The following is a 19,876-nucleotide window of genomic DNA, read 5'->3' on the forward strand; positions in this document are numbered from 1 at the left end:
TGTTCTTATAGCTAAATAACACTGGGAAGGTAGATTATAATTACTCTCAATACATCCATCATAGTGGACTCCGACAAGGTCACCTCATTACCCAATATATCTTATCAGAGATTGAAGGGACCAAGTCTACAAAGGCACCCCACCATGTCACACTTTGATTAATGTGCATATTTGTCAAATGATGTGTGACTTCAGACAAGGTCAAGGGTCATGGTTTGCATGATGACATTTGAAAAATCTGAGGTCATTAAGGGCATATATATAATTACCAGATTGTGGATTTTTCTATTTTTTTTCCCTGTAGAGACAAGAACTGGAATTTGATTAGTTTATTAGTAATCTGTTAATTTTGATAGAATATTTTATGTATATATATAGGTATATTGTACACATTAGAATATATTTACAATACAATTATGCATCAGATAGCACACAATATCCATCTTCATTACTATAAATTTCCAGTAATATTCTAATAAGCCCAAGTCTGCAGATCACATATCAACAAGCCCTTAACCCTTGGAATTGATGGCTACTCTCTATTGAATTTTAGTTAAAATGCTGTTTCCTTATCCAGCATGGCCACAGTTTCATGAAAATTTCTAAAATTCAAAGAAATTACTTAACTTAAGATTCTCCTTAGGAAAGCATTACTTAGATTTTTCCCATCTATAGACAATTTTTAGCTCACCTGGACCGAAGGTCCGGTGAGCTTATGTCATGGCGCATCGTCCGTCGTCCGAAATGGAAATTTTTTTGTTAAGGGATATTGATGAAACCTGGAGGATTGGGCCGAAATATTTGTTTGGACTTATTGTAATTGGGGAGGGTAAATAGAGGTTACACAACGAGTGATTGTTGGATATGGAATTTATTTTACATGAGTAAGTTATTTTTTAAAAGTTACAAAAGACACGAGCTTTAGCGAGTGTTTTTTGCAACTTTTAAAAAATAACTTACGAGTGTAAAATAATTTCCATATCCAACAATTTCGAGTCGTGTGACCTGTTTCTACCACAATAATATCGGCTTGAATCAAAGGGAAACGTGGCCAAGTATAATTTCGCGTATGCAAATAAAGTGTACCGGTGACGTCCGGGACCCGGTGATGTGACGTCATTAGATTATTGATGACGTCAATAACAATTGCAGTTTGGGTCAAAGTTCACCGAGTTAGCCAATCGAAATGCGTACAGAGTTTATACCACGTGTGGTATAAACAGATTGTTAATCAACAGCTGTAATGATTAACTGATGGTCTGAGAGTTGAATAACACAGGGTATTGTGGTAGAATACATTATACATTATTTTCAATCACATATCTGGTTGTCTTACCATCACTGTCATCAGCCCTTTAATGAAGAATTGTGGGATATTTTACTGCCCTCGTGCAAATTTCTCCTGTTCTTCAAGCCACTGCATTTGTTTCAAATTAATATTTTGACCTTTCAACAATTCCCAAATTCTTGTATGACCTTTTCACTCATTTTAATGTTTAACAATAGCTGAAGGAACATTGTGAAATTAAAATTGTTGGAAACATGTTTTTTAGATACATAAAGTTCATTTTTGAAGTATTAAGGTTTAAGCATAATGATAATTAAGATTAGTTTTATAAAGAGTTAAAATATATGTTAAAAAGAAGTATTTCTGTTTTACAGTCTCAGGTATAGCCCCTAGTAAGATGCTCACTTAGAAATTCACCCACATTTCATGTTGAAATGCTATTAAATATGTACCAGGACAAACGATATTGGATTACAATTTAGCGTGACTGCCATTAGCCTATAAACGCTGTTTTACCGACAGTGAAGTCTCACTATTACAAGAAAGATTGCGTGCCGTGTCATGATCTTAAATATTTCACCAGAAAAACATTGGGATTGGACAACAGAGAAATATGTTTTTTCGTGACACAGAAATTTATTATTGTGAAGTTGTCGCCACTGTAGCAGCTGATTAAGGCCCAGTTTTCACCTGTATCAAAAACACAGGTGATTATGTGGTTCATAGGTCATATAAGTACCTTGGCATCCTGTGTTTCCTGAAGCTCCATCACACGTGAATTTAAATTAATACTTGTAACACAAACCGATTGTTTTTGTGGAGCAACAGACAATATGCTGTTATAGAAAAAAGGAAATAGTTATTATATGTTTTGGAGGGGTGGGGGAAAAGAGAGGTGGAGCTGTGATAGGGGTCAAAATCCTGATTAACACAACAGTATGCATATTATAACAAAAAGGAAATAGTTCTTTAATGATTTCGAGTTTGGGCTTGGGCTAGTGGGCAAAAATGTAAGTGTATTAGTTTTTTTGGGGTGCTGGGTTGGGGAAGGTTGGGAGATGGTTCGAGATTGGGGAGTTGTGATTAGTGTTCAAAATCCTGGTTTAAAAATTTCAGCTTGCATACATGTAACTTTTGTGGAAAAAGGAAATGATGAATTCTGATCAGAGTAAACAAGTGTTTTTCACGTTATTTGTATCAAACAATTTTCTTAACATAAATCATCCCAAAAGGAAATTGAAATTTATCTGCTTGTTTCTTAGCAATGAAATAAAACCTTTAAGCTATGTTCTCTAAAAAACCCAATTAAGTATGAAAAATGACTTTTTCTTATCATAGGATCTGTGTCCAGCTATTCGGCCCACATATCCAATCTTATCATTGAACAATGACATGAGGGCTTACAGGTCTCATGGACCTGTTTTAACACCACAATCAATTATAGTAGTGTACGAGACTATTTACACCTTGGTATTGTATCGGTAATGATAGGCTCGAAGAATCGCCTGTGGCTGGGACACCATTGATTAGATAAGTTGAGCCTCAATAATCACTCTTGATAGGCCACAGCTTATGGAGGATCAAGGGATTTTCTGCCACTTTTCTCATTTCAATGGTATTCTTTTTGTCATAAAAGTCCCAGGTTGAAAAGACGATGGAATTAGTGTTTTGACAGTGTCGTTATACAGTATAGAAACACCAGGTTTTACAGTATTGGTAGAGATTTTGTGGTCATAAAGTTTAATTGTTGGTTTTGTATGATAAGAGGAACTTGGGGCGTTATTTGTTATATATAGTTATTTGATTTCCTGCTTCAGTTATAAACGTGATATATGTATCTAAATTTTGTAAATACGTGTATATCAATATATTTTGAATAATCATAATCATGGTTATTATGTAATGTTCATATATAAATCTTATCATAATATGCAGTCTTTATTATTATCCAGATTTTGGGGCCGAGTTTTGGGCATCATATTTCGTTCCCATTTCCAATGCAAAATAACATCTTTTTTTAATTGAACTTTCCCAATTTGAAAATGTGGAAAATAAAGCTATATTGAAGTTGGAATTGTATTGCGATAAGCATAAAAAAGATTGGCCAAATTATTTTGTTGACTTCTTATAAAATACAACAAAATCTCTTACCCTTAATTTACTGATTTCAAGGGCCTCAGCCCCATAACCAAGAAGGGTAAAAACATGCACACACTCACAAAATCTTAACCAGGGTTATATAGGAGGGTGATTGTGTCGTTAAAGAGTGCTGTATCCTCAGAGTATAGGCACTTATTTTAGGGCAGGTAGATAGCTGTATATTGCCTTAGGTACCTAGTTTGTAGTATGTTATACAATAAAGATCGTTGTCTAAAGATTGCCATTAAATTGTGTATTTACTATTTGTGTACGAGAATTCCTTCATGATTTCACTATGCTATAATTACGTAAATATTTGTAGGAGTTCGGAACCTATCAAAGGAAAATATTCTTTCGTTTATCCTGCAAGTGATGTCATGACAAAAGAGTTCTAATATCAACCGACAGGAAGTTCCTTCCATGACTGTGCTATATAAGCAACATCGAAGTGCTGGGAATGGTCAACTATCAATTCTTAACAAATTCTATGATTCAGAGTTTTGTAATTTTTCACAACGTCATGGTTTGGTTGGGAATCAGACGAAAAAAAAGAGCCGGGTGGAAAGTTGGGGTCTGAGGTCATCGATTTGATCAAAAGGACAGTTATCATGGATATGTTATAAACAAACAATGGCTGGTCAAGTATGGATTGGTCTGAAATGGAATGTTTACAAATAACACCACAACAAAGCTTGACCGGTACTGACCACTGCTGACCAATACAAAAGCATTTAAATTCCTTCAGTTAACGTATAGGGCGAATTTAAAACAAATATTACATTAACACCTTGTTTACCATAGAACACTGCTTATACCAGGAACAGGTAGGAAGCCGTTTCAGATCAGGGTTTAAGACTGACAGTCAACCTTAGGAATTTGGTCAGGTGTCTGTAGGGTCCTTGCAGTATTAGGGTCAAATCACAACTTGAAATTGGCCCTGTATTTTCCAAAATTTGACCTTAACTTTTCCGATTGGAAATATAGAAGACCAACAGTGACAAATTAACACTTAAATTTCTATTACTATTACTGAAAATAGAAATTATTTCTCCTAATTGTGATAACTCGGGTTCCTTTGGGCCCCTTGCATCATACTCATCTTTCAAGCAGTTTTTTCTTAACATAAATGCTTGCAGGAGATTGTTTTTTTCATGGGTCCATATAGGTCGAAGGTAAAAGGTCAAGATCACTGTTACTATTAATAGAAAATATGTTTCCATGCTTTAACTCCAGATCTCTTGGGCCAACCAAACTCATTTCCTTTCTGGCGACCAAACTCAAACTTCATGCAGGTCTTCCTTACAAAAAGTACTTGCTTGGGATAGCTTTTCAGGTCCAAAGGTTGAAGGTAAAGGTCACTGTGACTAAAAATAGAAAATCTGTTTCCATGCAATAACTCCAGTTCTCTTGGGTGGATCAAATTCAAACTTCATGAGGTGCTCTTTGTCAATTTTTTTCCCCACTTTAAAATTATTTCTTTAAGTGAAAGATCTATTTCCTAGTAATCGCCAAACTTTGCTGCTCAGGCGACACATCCACTTCCGGGGAATTCTTGTTTATTTCCATGATTCAAAATGCTATAGGGATGGCTTAATTAAGCGCAAACTCTGAAATACAAATGTACATAGTTCTGTTGAATATTTTCACTTACAGATTTAGCAGAGCTGTGTATTGCAAGGTGGGCAGCGATACGATTCATATTGCGATACAGGGGTCACGATACAATACTCATCACGATATATGAGAAGCTGATGATCCATCAGATATCTGGTATCCCATCGTACAGTAGTCATATTTTGTTTGTGGTATTTCTGGAATATTTGAGTCTTTGTCTACATTTGTTACAAAAAACATACGTTTTGTCCGTTTCCCCACAAGGCATTCTTCAATTTGGATAATTTTGATTTGAAAGAAGGCAGTTTTATAAGCCGCTAGCTGGAACAGCTTGTCAGCCATGTTGTTTACTACAAAACGTAAACTAACATTGGTCAAGGGAGATAACTACAAATTTATAGGTATTGCTATGCGAATCAAGGATAGACGATGCATTGATGCACCACACTGCCATCCAATACATCGATGCATCGGTGAATTGTTATACCACTAATATTTATGTATATATATTAATCTGCCAAACGTGTGGAATAAGCTCAGTTTAAATGAATTAATCACTGTTTTACGTATGTGGCATTCATGGATGATATATGATACAAGATTAAATATCTGCCGGTAATGTATATTTATACCTATACCAATGCAGCGAAATCATTACATGCAGTAAAAGCCATGACATCTCCAATTTAAAGAAAAAAATGTCAATTGACCTATAAAAACAGACATAATTATTATATAATTTATATATTATATTACCAGAAGGCAGCACACACCGGTATTTTAATCTACTTTCTGTAAGAATCCATCTGCAGTCTTTAACAAAATTTAAAAGACGTTGAAATGAATTCCAATTATCGTACCAAAGTTTGGAATATTTTTTTAGGTGTTTTATTGGAAGAAAACTTCATTCTGTTACGTCATACTGAAGAGGAGTTGAGCAATTATCGTACCAAAGTTTGGAATATTTTTTTAGGTGTTTTATTGGAAGAAAACTTCATTCTGTTACGTCATACTGAAGAGGAATTGAGCTTTTTGATGACATGAATAATGACAGCTTTTGTTGATTTTGTACATATTATAAAGAGCTCTGCAGCATTAAAAATAAATTTGAAAAAAAAAAGGAAAATCAAATTATTAATTATGAAATTCATTTTCCAGAGTTGAATCCATTCAGTGTCTTTTTATTGATCTGGATCATTAAGGATTCTAAATTAAACTGTTAAGAAAACTTAACATATTGAATAAGAAGTTTTATAGTTGATAACTATTCAGCTAACCATACAATCTTCAAATTGGAGAAGTGATTATGCATATGTGAACCAAATATGATAGTAGTCATTGTTAGATTTGCCTCCAATTATGTGTCAATATTTAATCTCACCCATTTCATTACAATCTAGTTATGTGTTTTTTTTCCAAATTGATTGAAATGTAAGAATTCATTTAATGATAAAAACAAGCTTTGTATGTAATTGACGGCAGACAAGTAAATAGATATGGGGATTATTTTGATCAAATCATGTTTGTTCAAAAATTGGTTAGTTTTCTATGAATGAGTTTTTCAAAATTTTGTGAAGGAATTAATACTGGGTATTATTATGATATTATTCTTGATTTTTGTCTTATATGACCTTTAGAGACCTGACCCCTTCAGTCAGTACAGTAGAACCTGTCCAGAGAGACCACCCCTTCTACTATAGTGTACAGTAGAACCTGTCCAGAGAGACCAACCCTTCTACTATTACAGTAGAACCTGTCCAGACAGACCACCCCTTCTACTATAGTGTATAGTAGAACCTGTCCAGAGAGACCACCCCTTCTACTATAGTGTACAGTAGAACCTGTCCAGAGACCACCCCTTCTACTATAGTGTACAGTAGAACCTGTCCAGAGAGACCAACCCTTCTACTATTACAGTAGAACCTGTCCAGAGAGACCACACCTTCTACTATAGTGTATAGTAGAACCTGTCCAGAGACCAACCCTTCTACTATTACAGTAGAACCTGTCCAGAGAGACCACCCTTCTGCTATAGTGTACAGTAGAACCTGTCCAGAGACCAACCCTTCTACTATAGTGTACAGTAGAACCTGTCCAGAGAGACCACCCCTTCTACTATAACAGTAGAACCTCTCCAGAGAGACCACCCTTCTGCTAGTGTACAGTAGAACCTGTCCAGAGAGACCACCCCTTCTACTATTACAGTAGAACCTCTCCAGAGAGACCACCCTTCTGCTATAGTGTACAGTAGAACCTGTCCAGAGAGACCACCCCTTCTACTATAGTGTACAGTAGAACCTGTCCAGAGAGACCACCCCTTCTACTATTACAGTAGAACCTGTCCAGAGAGACCACCCCTTCTACTATAGTGTATAGTAGAACCTGTCCAGAGAGACCACCCCTTCTACTATTACAGTAGAACCTCTCCAGAGAGACCACCCTTCTGCTATAGTGTACAGTAGAACCTGTCCAGAGAGACCAATCCTTCTACTATTACAGTAGAACCTGTCCAGAGAGACCAACCCTTCTACTATTACAGTAGAGCCTGTCCAGAGAGACCACACTTTCTACTATAGTGTATAGTAGAACCTGTCCAGAGAGACCACCCCTTCTACTATAACAGTAGAACCTGTCCAGAGAGACCACCCCTTCTAGTACAGTAGAACCTGTCTAGAAAGACCACCTCTACTGGCATTACAGTAAAACCTGTCAAAAGAGAATGTTTATTATATCACTATATTTGAATCTGTCCAGATTAAGACCATCCTTTCTACAAGTACAATAGAACCTGTCCAAAGAAATCATCCCTTCTACTAGTACAGTAGAACCTGTCCAGAGAGACTACCCCTTCTACTAGTACAGTAAAACCTGTCCAGACAGACCACATCTTCTACTAGTATAGTAGAACCTAACCAGAGACCACCTCTACACTGGGGGCCACAGGGGCTGAGTGGTTAAGGTGTCCCGACACTTTTAACACTAGACCTCCACCTCTGGGTTGTGAGTTCAAAACCTACGTGGGGCAGTTGCCAGGTACTGACCGTAGACCGGTGGTTTTTCTCTGGGTACTCTGGCTTTCCTCCACCTCCATACAGCCTTAACTCAACTTGATAGAGGGTATCATACAGCCTTAACTCAAGTTGATAGAGGGTATCATATAGCCTTAACTCAAGTTGATAGAAGGTATCATACAGCCTTAACTCAAGTTGATAGAAGGTATCATACAGCCTTAACTCAAGTTGATAGAAGGTACCATACAGCCTTAACTCAAGTTGATAGAGGGGACGTATCATACAGCCTTGACTCAAGTTGATAGAGGGTATCATACAGCCTTAACTCAAGTTGATAGAGGGTATCATACAGCCTTAACTCAAGTTGATAGAGGGTATCATACAGCCTTAACTCAAGTTGATAGAGGGTATCATACAGCCTTAACTCAAGTTGATAGAAGGTATCATACAGCCTTAACTCAAGTTGATAGAAGGTATCATACAGCCTTAACTCAAGTTGATAGAAGGTACCATACAGTCTGAACTCAAGTTGATAGAGGGGACGTATCATACAGCCTTAGCTCAAGTTGATGGAGGGAATCATACAGCCTTAACTCAAGTTGATAGAGGGTATCATACAGCCTTAACTCAAGTTGATAGAGGGTATCATATATACAGCCTTAACTCAAGTTGATAGAGGGTATCATATATACAGCCTTAACTCAAGTTGATAGAGGGTATCATACAGCCTCAACTCAAGTTGATAGAAGGTATCATACAGCCTTAACTCAAGTTGATAGAAGGTATCATACAGCCTTAACTCTAGTTGCTAGAAGGTATCATACAGATTTAACTCAAGTTGATAAAATTAAGGTATCATACAGCCTTAACTCAACTTGATAGAGGGTATCATACAGCCTTAACTCAACTTGATAGAGGGTATCATACAGCCTTAACTCAAGTTGATAGAGGGTATCATACAGCCTTAACTCAAGTTGCTAGAAGGTATCATACAGATTTAACTCAAGTTGATAAAATTAAGGTATCATACAGCCTTAACTCAAGTTGATAGAGGGTATCATACAGCCTTAACTCAAGTTGATAGAAGGTATCATACAGCCTTAACTCAAGTTGATAGAGGGTATCATACAGCCTTAACTCAACTTGATAGAGGGTATCATACAGCCTTAACTCAAGTTGATAGAGGGTATCATACAGCCTTAACTCAAGTTGATATAAGGTATCATACAGCCTTAACTCAAGTTGATAGAGGGTATCATACAGCCTTAACTCAAGTTGATATAAGGTATCATACAGCCTTAACTCAAGTTGATAGAGGGTATCATACAGCCTTAACTCAAGTTGATAGAAGGTACCATACAGCCTTAACTCAAGTTGATAGAAGGTATCATACAGCCTTAACTCAAGTTGATAGAAGGTATCATACAGCCTTAACTCAAGTTGATAGAAGGTATCATACAGCCTTAACTCAAGTTGATAAAGAAGGTATCATACAGTCTTAACTCTAGTTGATAGAAGGTATAATACAGCCTTAACTCAAGTTGATAGAAGGTATCATACAGTCTTAACTCAAGTTGATAGAAGGTATCATACAGTCTTAACTCTAGTTGATAGAAGGTATCATACAGCCTTAACTCAAGTTGATAGAAGGTATCATACAGTCTTAACTCAAGTTGATAGAAGGTATCATACAGTCTTAACTCTAGTTGATAGAAGGTATCATACAGCCTTAACTCAAGTTGATATAAGGTATCATACAGCCTTAACTCAAGTTGATAGAGGGTATCATACAGCCTTAACTCAAGTTGATAGAAGGTACCATACAGCCTTAACTCAAGTTGATAGAAGGTATCATACAGCCTTAACTCAAGTTGATAGAAGGTATCATACAGTCTTAACTCTAGTTGATAGAAGGTATCATACAGCCTTAACTCAAGTTGATAGAGGGTATCATACAGCCTTAACTCAAGTTGATAGAAGGTATCATACAGTCTTAACTCTAGTTGATAGAAGGTATCATACAGCCTTAACTCAAGTTGATAGAAGGTATCATACAGTCCTAACTCAAGTTGATAGAAGGTATCATACAGTCTTAACTCAAGTTGATAGAAGGTATCATACAGCCTTAACTCAAGTTGATAGAGGGAATCATACAGCCTTAACTTAAGTTGATAGAAGGTATCATACAGCCTTAACTCAAGTTGATAGAGGGTATGATACAGCCTTAACTCAAGTTGATGGAGGTATCAGACAGCCTTAACTCAAGTTGATAAAAGGTATCATACAGATTTAACTCAAGTTGATAGAAGGTATCATACAGCCTAAACTCAAGTTGATAGAAGGTATCATACAGCCTAAACTCAAGTTGATAGAAGGTACCATACAGATTTAACTCAAGTTGATAAAATTAAGGTATCATACAGCCTTAACTCAAGTTGATAGAAGGTATCATACAGATTTAACTCAAGTTGATAAAATTAAGGTATCATACAGCCTTAACTCAAGTTGATAGAGGGTATCATACAGCCTTAACTCAAGTTGATATAAGGTATCATACAGCCTTAACTCAAGTTGATAGAGGGTATCATACAGCCTTAACTCAAGTTGATAGAAGGTATCATACAGCCTTAACTCAAGTTGATAGAAGGTATCATACAGCCTTAACTCAAGTTGATAGAAGGTATCATACAGCCTTAACTCAAGTTGATAGAAGGTATCATACAGCCTTAACTCAAGTTGATAAAAGGTATCATACAGATTTAACTCAAGTTGATAGAAGGTATCATACAGCCTAAACTCAAGTTGATAGAAGGTATCATACAGCCTAAACTCAAGTTGATAGAAGGTATCATACAGATTTAACTCAAGTTGATAAAATTAAGGTATCATACAGCCTTAACTCAAGTTGATAGAAGGTATCATACAGCCTTAACTCAAGTTGATAGAAGGTATCATACAGCCTTAACTCAAGTTGATAGAAGGTATCATACAGCCTTAACTCAAGTTGATAGAAGGTATCATACAGCCTTGACTCAAGTTGATAGAAGGTATCATACAGTCTTAACTCTAGTTGATAGAAGGTATAATACAGCCTTAACTCAAGTTAATAGAAGGTATCATACAGCCTTAACTCAAGTTGATAGAAGGTATCATACAGCCTTGACTCAAGTTGATAGAGGGTATCATATACAGCCTTAACTCAACTTGATAGAGGGTATCATACAGCCTTAACTCAAGTTGATAGAGGGTATCATACAGTCTTAACTCTAGTTGATAGAAGGTATAATACAGCCTTAACTCAAGTTAATAGAAGGTATCATACAGCCTTAACTCAAGTTGATAGAAGGTATCATACAGCCTTAACTCAAGTTGATAGAAGGTATCATACAGCCTTAACTCAAGTTAATAGAAGGTATCATACAGCCTTAACTCAAGTTGATAGAAGGTATCATACAGTCTTAACTCAAGTTGATAGAAGGTATCATACAGCCTTAACTCAAGTTGATAGAAGGTATCATACTAGTGTTGGGAAATCGGTTGAAAATCATAATCGATCATCGGTTGGAATCGGATACCCTATTCGATCCGATAATCGGTGAAATAATCGGTTTGCTTTTCCAATGCATTTATAACTTTAATATCTTTAAAATTCCATTGAATATTAGTAACTTAGCATGGAAATAAACTGTTTTCAGTTATCTGCCTTTGTTTACTTTATTTTGTGTTGTATGTGTACTGTATGCTTCACCCCCTCTGTAGTATATGTGAAACATAACTTCCTGTTGAACATGATAAAGTCTCTAATATGTTAATGCCACTTAATGAATCACTTAACCAGTTCCTTTAAGCACTATAGAAAAGGGGTGTTCCAACTTTATATGTTTTTGGGGATTTGAGGATTTCTCAAAATAATTTTAATTACTGATCATGAGGACACATCAATCACAAAAAGCTACAATCAAGAAAAACAATATTTTTATTAACAATGAAAACAGCTCAATTGAGCTATTAAACTGATAAACAATAACAATTTAGTATAACAGAGCAATAACTAAACATTCTTGACTAGACAATTGACAGTTTTTGACATTTTTGACACACCATTTTTTTCACTAGAAAATAATAGTAAACATTTATTGAACATGAACAAGGGTGAAAAACTCACAAATGCAAATACAATACATGCACTCTAATCTCCCTGGAAATGATTGTTTTTAATGTCTTTGCAATTTGGCTACTGGGGTAGCTAGATACTAGTGGATAGTAGATAAATTATGTTCTGTAAAATCCTGATACAACATCACATCTTTTGACAAATGCAGCCGATATTGTTGGTTGAACTAATTTTGTTTCAACTTTGTCTGATCGCGATTGTGTGGAATTTCCCGACGGTAATTTGTGTTCCCCGTCAATATGGGCTCTGAAATTCGTAGTATTTCCTGAAAACGACGGAAGAAAACATTAAGTTGATACTTGTTCAAAGATAATAAATATATAACTGACAAGCGTTCTAAACGGCTGATACAATTTTGAGTTTACAAATGAAACACATGTTAACGTCTGCCGTACGAGTTTGTTAGCTTGGTCTAGAACTTACCTGTATTTCTGTAAATCTTGCGGCATAGACGGCAAACAGCTTGCGTTGTATCCAAATTCTTTTTTGATGGTGGTTCATTATCATTAATTTTATAAAATCCGAAGAATTTCCAAACATCTGATTTCGTTTTGGAGCCTGGGTTTGGGTATATTTCCCTTAGATTTTCTTCAGCGGCCGCCATCTTTGTACGGGCGCGTTCGATTACATATACTGAGGTTCGTTCGTTTCGGTACCTTTTTATATTTGCCGATGATCGATTGTTGATGTTTGCCATCGATCATCGGCATCTAGATGCTATAAACGATCGCTAATCGATCTTTACCGATCATCGTCCCAACACTATATCATACAGCCTTAACTCAAGTTGATAGAAGGTATCATACAGCCTTAACTCAAGTTGATAGAGGGTATCATACAGCCTTAACTCAAGTTGATAGAAGGTATCATACAGCCTTAACTCAAGTTGATAGAATTAAGGTATCATACAGCCTTAACTCAACTTGATAGAGGGTATCATACAGCCTTAACTCAAGTTGATAGAAGGTATCATACAGCCTTAACTCAAGTTGATAGAAGGTATCATACAACCTTAACTCAAGTTGATAGAGGGTATCATACAGCCTTAACTCAAGTTGATAGAAGGTATCATACAGCCTTAACTCAAGTTAATAGAAGGTATCATACAGCCTTAACTCAAGTTGATAGAAGGTATCATACAGTCTTAACTCAAGTTGATAGAAGGTATCATACAGCCTTAACTCAAGTTGATAGAAGGTATCATACTAGTGTTGGGAAATCGGTTGAAAATCATAATCGATCATCGGTTGGAATCGGATACCCTATTCGATCCGATAATCGGTGAAATAATCGGTTTGCTTTTCCAATGCATTTATAACTTTAATATCTTTAAAATTCCATTGAATATTAGTAACTTAGCATGGAAATAAACTGTTTTCAGTTATCTGCCTTTGTTTACTTTATTTTGTGTTGTATGTGTACTGTATGCTTCACCCCCTCTGTAGTATATGTGAAACATAACTTCCTGTTGAACATGATAAAGTCTCTAATATGTTAATGCCACTTAATGAATCACTTAACCAGTTCCTTTAAGCACTATAGAAAAGGGGTGTTCCAACTTTATATGTTTTTGGGGATTTGAGGATTTCTCAAAATAATTTTAATTACTGATCATGAGGACACATCAATCACAAAAAGCTACAATCAAGAAAAACAATATTTTTATTAACAATGAAAACAGCTCAATTGAGCTATTAAACTGATAAACAATAACAATTTAGTATAACAGAGCAATAACTAAACATTCTTGACTAGACAATTGACAGTTTTTGACATTTTTGACACACCATTTTTTTCACTAGAAAATAATAGTAAACATTTATTGAACATGAACAAGGGTGAAAAACTCACAAATGCAAATACAATACATGCACTCTAATCTCCCTGGAAATGATTGTTTTTAATGTCTTTGCAATTTGGCTACTGGGGTAGCTAGATACTAGTGGATAGTAGATAAATTATGTTCTGTAAAATCCTGATACAACATCACATCTTTTGACAAATGCAGCCGATATTGTTGGTTGAACTAATTTTGTTTCAACTTTGTCTGATCGCGATTGTGTGGAATTTCCCGACGGTAATTTGTGTTCCCCGTCAATATGGGCTCTGAAATTCGTAGTATTTCCTGAAAACGACGGAAGAAAACATTAAGTTGATACTTGTTCAAAGATAATAAATATATAACTGACAAGCGTTCTAAACGGCTGATACAATTTTGAGTTTACAAATGAAACACATGTTAACGTCTGCCGTACGAGTTTGTTAGCTTGGTCTAGAACTTACCTGTATTTCTGTAAATCTTGCGGCATAGACGGCAAACAGCTTGCGTTGTATCCAAATTCTTTTTTGATGGTGGTTCATTATCATTAATTTTATAAAATCCGAAGAATTTCCAAACATCTGATTTCGTTTTGGAGCCTGGGTTTGGGTATATTTCCCTTAGATTTTCTTCAGCGGCCGCCATCTTTGTACGGGCGCGTTCGATTACATATACTGAGGTTCGTTCGTTTCGGTACCTTTTTATATTTGCCGATGATCGATTGTTGATGTTTGCCATCGATCATCGGCATCTAGATGCTATAAACGATCGCTAATCGATCTTTACCGATCATCGTCCCAACACTATATCATACAGCCTTAACTCAAGTTGATAGAAGGTATCATACAGCCTTAACTCAAGTTGATAGAGGGTATCATACAGCCTTAACTCAAGTTGATAGAAGGTATCATACAGCCTTAACTCAAGTTGATAGAATTAAGGTATCATACAGCCTTAACTCAACTTGATAGAGGGTATCATACAGCCTTAACTCAAGTTGATAGAAGGTATCATACAGCCTTAACTCAAGTTGATAGAAGGTATCATACAACCTTAACTCAAGTTGATAGAGGGTATCATACAGCCTTAACTCAAGTTGATAGAAGGTATCATACAGCCTTAACTCAACTTGATAGAGGGTATCATACAGCCTTAACTAAAGTTGATAGAAGGTATCATACAGCCTTAACTCAAGTTGATAGAATTAAGGTATCATACAGCCTTAACTCAAGTTGATAGAGGGTATCATACAGCCTTAACTCAAGTTGATAGAGGGTATCATACAGCCTTAACTCAAGTTGATAGAAGGTATCATACAGCCTTAACTCAAGTTGATAGAAGGTATCATACAGCCTTAACTCAAGTTGATAGAAGGTATCATATATACAGCCTTAACTCAAGTCGATAGAGGGAATCATTCAGCCTTAACTCAAGTTGATAGAGCGTATCATACAGCCTTAACTCCAAGTTGCTAGAAGGTATCATACAGATTTAACTCAAGTTGATAAAATTAAGGTATCATACAGCCTTAACTCAACTTGATAGAGGGTATCATACAGCCTTAACTCAAGTTGATAGAAGGTATCATACAGCCTTAACTCAAGTTGATAGAAGGTATCATACAGCCTTAACTCAAGTTGATAGAGGGTATCATACAGCCTTAACTCAAGTTGATAGAGAGGACGTATCATACAGCCTTAACTCAAGTTGATAGAAGGTATCATACAGCCTTAACTCAAGTTGATAGAGGGTACCATACAGCCTTAACTCAAGTTGATAGAGGGTATCATACAGTCTTAACTCAAGTTGATAGAAGGTATCATACAGCCTTAACTTAAGTTGATAGAGGGTATCATACAGCCTTAACTCAAGTTGATAGAAGGTATCATACAGCCTTAACTCAACTTGATAGAAGGTATCATACAGCCTTAACTCAAGTTGATAGAAGGTATCATACAGCCTTAACTCAAGTTGATAGAAGGTATCATACAGCCTTAACTCAAGTTGATGGAGGGAATAGAAGGTATCATACAGCCTTAACTCAAGTTGATATAAGGTATCTTACAGCCTTAACTCAAGTTAGTAGAAGGTACCATACAGCTTTAACTCAAGTTGATAGAAAGTACCATACAGCCTTAACTCAGGTGGTTAGATGGTACTATACAAATTTAACTCTAACTGTTGGGTGAGATGTTACAGCTTTAACTTAATGTGATAAAAAATACCATACAGCCTTAACTAGAATATAAGGCACTGTGATAGAGCATGCAGAAGTAGCTCTAGATAATAATTACAAGCAGCAATTAAATGTACATCTTTAGCTCTGCATCTGTATCACAAAAACTTGTACATAAACATATATACTACATATTTACTAGTGACTCTGCACCAAAACTAAAAACACCAGGAGAAACGGTAATTTGATCTATGTACATTTAAAAGTTTAGCTTAAACAATAAGTAATAAAAGTAGGAGGGTTAACAGAGAGAGCAGTAGAAAGATCCAATCTGGTGAAAATCACTGATCCATGTAAGGATAAGTTGATGTTCGTTGACCCGTGTAAAAGGTTCGAGTGACTTTGGTTTTTATCTTGTCATCAAGTGCCTCATAGTTCACATTTTATCAGGACTGTTGATATTTTATATGGTATAGGTACGAACTGTCTTCTATTTGTTGTATCAAATTCTTAAATTGTTGGCTGGAATTCTTTTGAAGTTATTACACAAAATTTTTAATTAAATTTTTAAGAAATTTTGCTATATTTTCGTAGGCAGTCATTGGTAAAAAAGCTCTTCTCCAGTACATGTAACTTCTCCAGTACATGTAACTTCTCCAGTACATGTAACATAGGAGGCATAGTCAGTTTAGAGTCATATGACAAATGCCTTAAACTGCAGAGTACCATCAGGGTTTTTCCGCCCTGGTTTGAGATGGCGTCTTTTTGTCTCATTTATGGAAGAAAATTCATGGATTGGGTAAGATTTTTGTAGGAGTAAACTGGCTTTGTGAATTCGGCTTGAAAATGAAATAATTTCAGTTGAGAATGGGGCTCATGAAGAGCCCCAAAAAAAGCCGTAAGAAAAAGGCCCGACTTTCAAAATATTTTTACATTGATGTCTATACATACTATGGGGTTCTGGAACATGTTTTTCAAGCTGGTTGATCTAAAACCGTACCTCACAAGCACTTAATGGACATTGTATTAAATATTTTCACTATCTTAACTTGAATTTTTGTTGTTTTTATTGTTCCATCGTACATTTTTTGAGTTCATATTTTTGTATGGCTAACATAAGTGACAAAGTCATCTATGATGTCATAGAAGATAATTGGCTGACAAGTGATGATGTCATATATGATGTCAGAAGATAATTGGCTGACAAGTGATGATGTCATATATGTCATAGAAGATAATTGGCTGACAAGTGATGATGTCATATATGACATCATAGGAGATAATTGGCTGACAAGTGATGATGTCATATATGATGTCATTGAAGATAATTGGCTGACAAGTGATGATGTCATATATGATGTCATTGAAGATAATTGGCTGACAAGTGATGATGTCATAGAAGATAATTGGCTGACAAGTTATGATGTCATAGAAGATAATTGGCTGACAAGTTATGATGTCATATATGATGTCATTGAAGATAATTGGCTGACAAGTGATTATGTCATAGAAGATAATTGGCTGACAAGTTATGATGTCATATATGATGGTGTTATATCATTTCCCAAACTTTCTAAATATTGTGAAAATTTGAATAAAAAGCTTGTGTGATACAAATTTACCATTTAAACATATCTGTATAGAAGAAGGGCAGAAGTGAAGAAACACCCCATATACAGGAGAGAAATAGTGTTGACAGTTTTTGTGGTTTCGTACCTGTTTTCTTCTATACTACAGCATCTTACGACTGTTGATGCCATAAATAAGTTAATGACTCTGATGTAAACAATTGGAATGTTGATTCAAATTTATTTTCCCATGGCATACATTTCATCTGGATATATTAAGTAAGTGACTTTAGTATTGAGGTACCTGGAATGTAGGTAAGTACAGGGTATAGTTACGGTCGCTAAGGAATGTAGTGTTACTCTACCCGGCCACTTTCATGTGGATTTGTAAAGATGGATCTGTTGATGGTGTCTGTTGTCTTTGTCTGTCTGTTTATGTTTTCTTGTAGACAAAACAGGGAGATTCCAGACAGATAGATATCAGTGATACCAAAGTAACAAAATTTTATTGTAATTACATGTATTTTTTTTGAGAGAGAGAAATTGATCTTAGTTCTAAATTTATTTTTTTCAGCGCACCTTGCAGAAAGGATTGAATTGTGATAAGGAGAGATTTGTTTTGTATTTTGTTTATTTGTTGTTTTCTGCTTCTTTTTTTTTGAGAAGTCTGTCTTAAGTTTGGAATTAATTTTGTTTTGGTGTGACTTTTAGAAAGAATGTGATATTGTGATACTCTAATCAAGATTTTTCAACCTGAGTCTTTGTTATGAGGATGTAAAGCAGGTGTATTGTTACCTCATCAAAAGTAGGATTAGTTACAGGGTTCTAATTTGCTCAAAATGATCCAAAGACTGGGAATACACTGTAAATACACATGTTACATGTGACAAGACAAAGAAAGCAAGTTAGCTTATGCCAGGGCTTGCTATTTTTCACCATTTCAGTTAATTTAAAAAAGAAAATGTTTAAAATGACCTTTTTCTAAATAGAAGCAAAAATTCCAGGCATTTAGTTTGTCCATATAATGTGGTCAAAATGTTGTTTGAAGTTTAAGGGTGAAACAGGTTCAAGGTCATTACATCTTGGTACTACTGTATTATCGGGCCATGATGAAGGACCATCAATTTTGTTGATATTAATTACCTTGACCCAATTTCAATGTATCAAGAGGTCAAGGGTCATGATATTTTTGTCAAGTAGAATATGGCAATTGATTTACAAAGGGATTATCAAAAACATTTTCGACCAAACAATTTAAAACGACATCACATGACCAATATTCCGAATGATATTGTGCCACATTAATTTCATATTAAGCCAAATTCACAAAATTTTTTTAGTCATTTTCCTACCATTTCTAAAAAAGGCAAAAAAAAGTCCTGATATTTCAGATCTTACACATTATACTATATGGTGTTGAACCTTGAAATGAGATTTGTGTCATCTTAACTGTCTTTTGCCGCCAATGACAACAATGTTATGATAAACACGATGAACATCTGATTCGGAATCTCCTCACCATGCAGGAAGATGACCCAAAATTTCCCCCTACTTGAGTGGGATCTTGTACCCAGAATTTGACATCCCTCCCCAAAATTAATCAGGCAGCTAAGAGGATTGAGGTTGGACAGTGTTGGTCAGAGGTGCTTGATGGCCGTCGAGGAGAAAGATGAAGTATCAGATATTTATTTTATTGATCCATAAGTGGATTTAGTGCAATTTTGTCATATTAATGTAATAATTGGCCTAGATTTTTATCATTGAGACAATTACTAGCCTAGTTGTGATGAAAATGTACAAATTTTGACCTGAATTTCGGGCACAGCTATTTGTTTGAGTCCTGGACTACACATGAAAGACAGCTTAGAAATTGCTGAAATTTTAACAAGTTTCCTGTCTCAGATTATGTTGTTGTGGCTTCCGGTACTATGTTTTTGCATGTTTTATCATTTTGGCATCTCAGGTTTGGTTGTGGTCTTATGTTTATTTGTTGCATCTTAATTGTGTTTGGTAGTGGCATCTTGTATATGGTAGTGGGATCTTATATATGGTAGTGGGATCTTGTATATTGTAGTGGCATCTTGTAA

At 35.5% G+C, this 19,876-nt stretch overlaps 2 protein-coding genes across 2 annotated transcripts; both read right to left on the reverse strand.

Annotated features, from left to right (window-relative positions):
• Positions 1-12,324: 12,324 nt before the first annotated feature.
• LOC117340515 lies at positions 12,325-12,906 on the reverse strand. The gene is made up of 2 exons (XM_033902275.1): positions 12,650-12,906; positions 12,325-12,491 (listed from the first exon to the last, which is right to left on the reverse strand). Exons 1-2 carry the CDS (start codon positions 12,828-12,830, stop codon positions 12,325-12,327), a joined length of 348 nt encoding a protein of 115 aa, XP_033758166.1. The 5' UTR covers positions 12,831-12,906.
• A 1,278-nt stretch (positions 12,907-14,184) lies between these two features.
• On the reverse strand, positions 14,185-14,767 carry LOC117340516. The gene is made up of 2 exons (XM_033902276.1): positions 14,510-14,767; positions 14,185-14,351 (listed from the first exon to the last, which is right to left on the reverse strand). Exons 1-2 carry the CDS (start codon positions 14,688-14,690, stop codon positions 14,185-14,187), a joined length of 348 nt encoding a protein of 115 aa, XP_033758167.1. The 5' UTR covers positions 14,691-14,767.
• Positions 14,768-19,876: the final 5,109 nt, after the last annotated feature.

The sequence above is a fragment of the Pecten maximus genome, chromosome 13, assembly GCF_902652985.1.
Source record: "Pecten maximus chromosome 13, xPecMax1.1, whole genome shotgun sequence".
Lineage (NCBI taxonomy): Eukaryota > Metazoa > Mollusca > Bivalvia > Pectinida > Pectinidae > Pecten > Pecten maximus.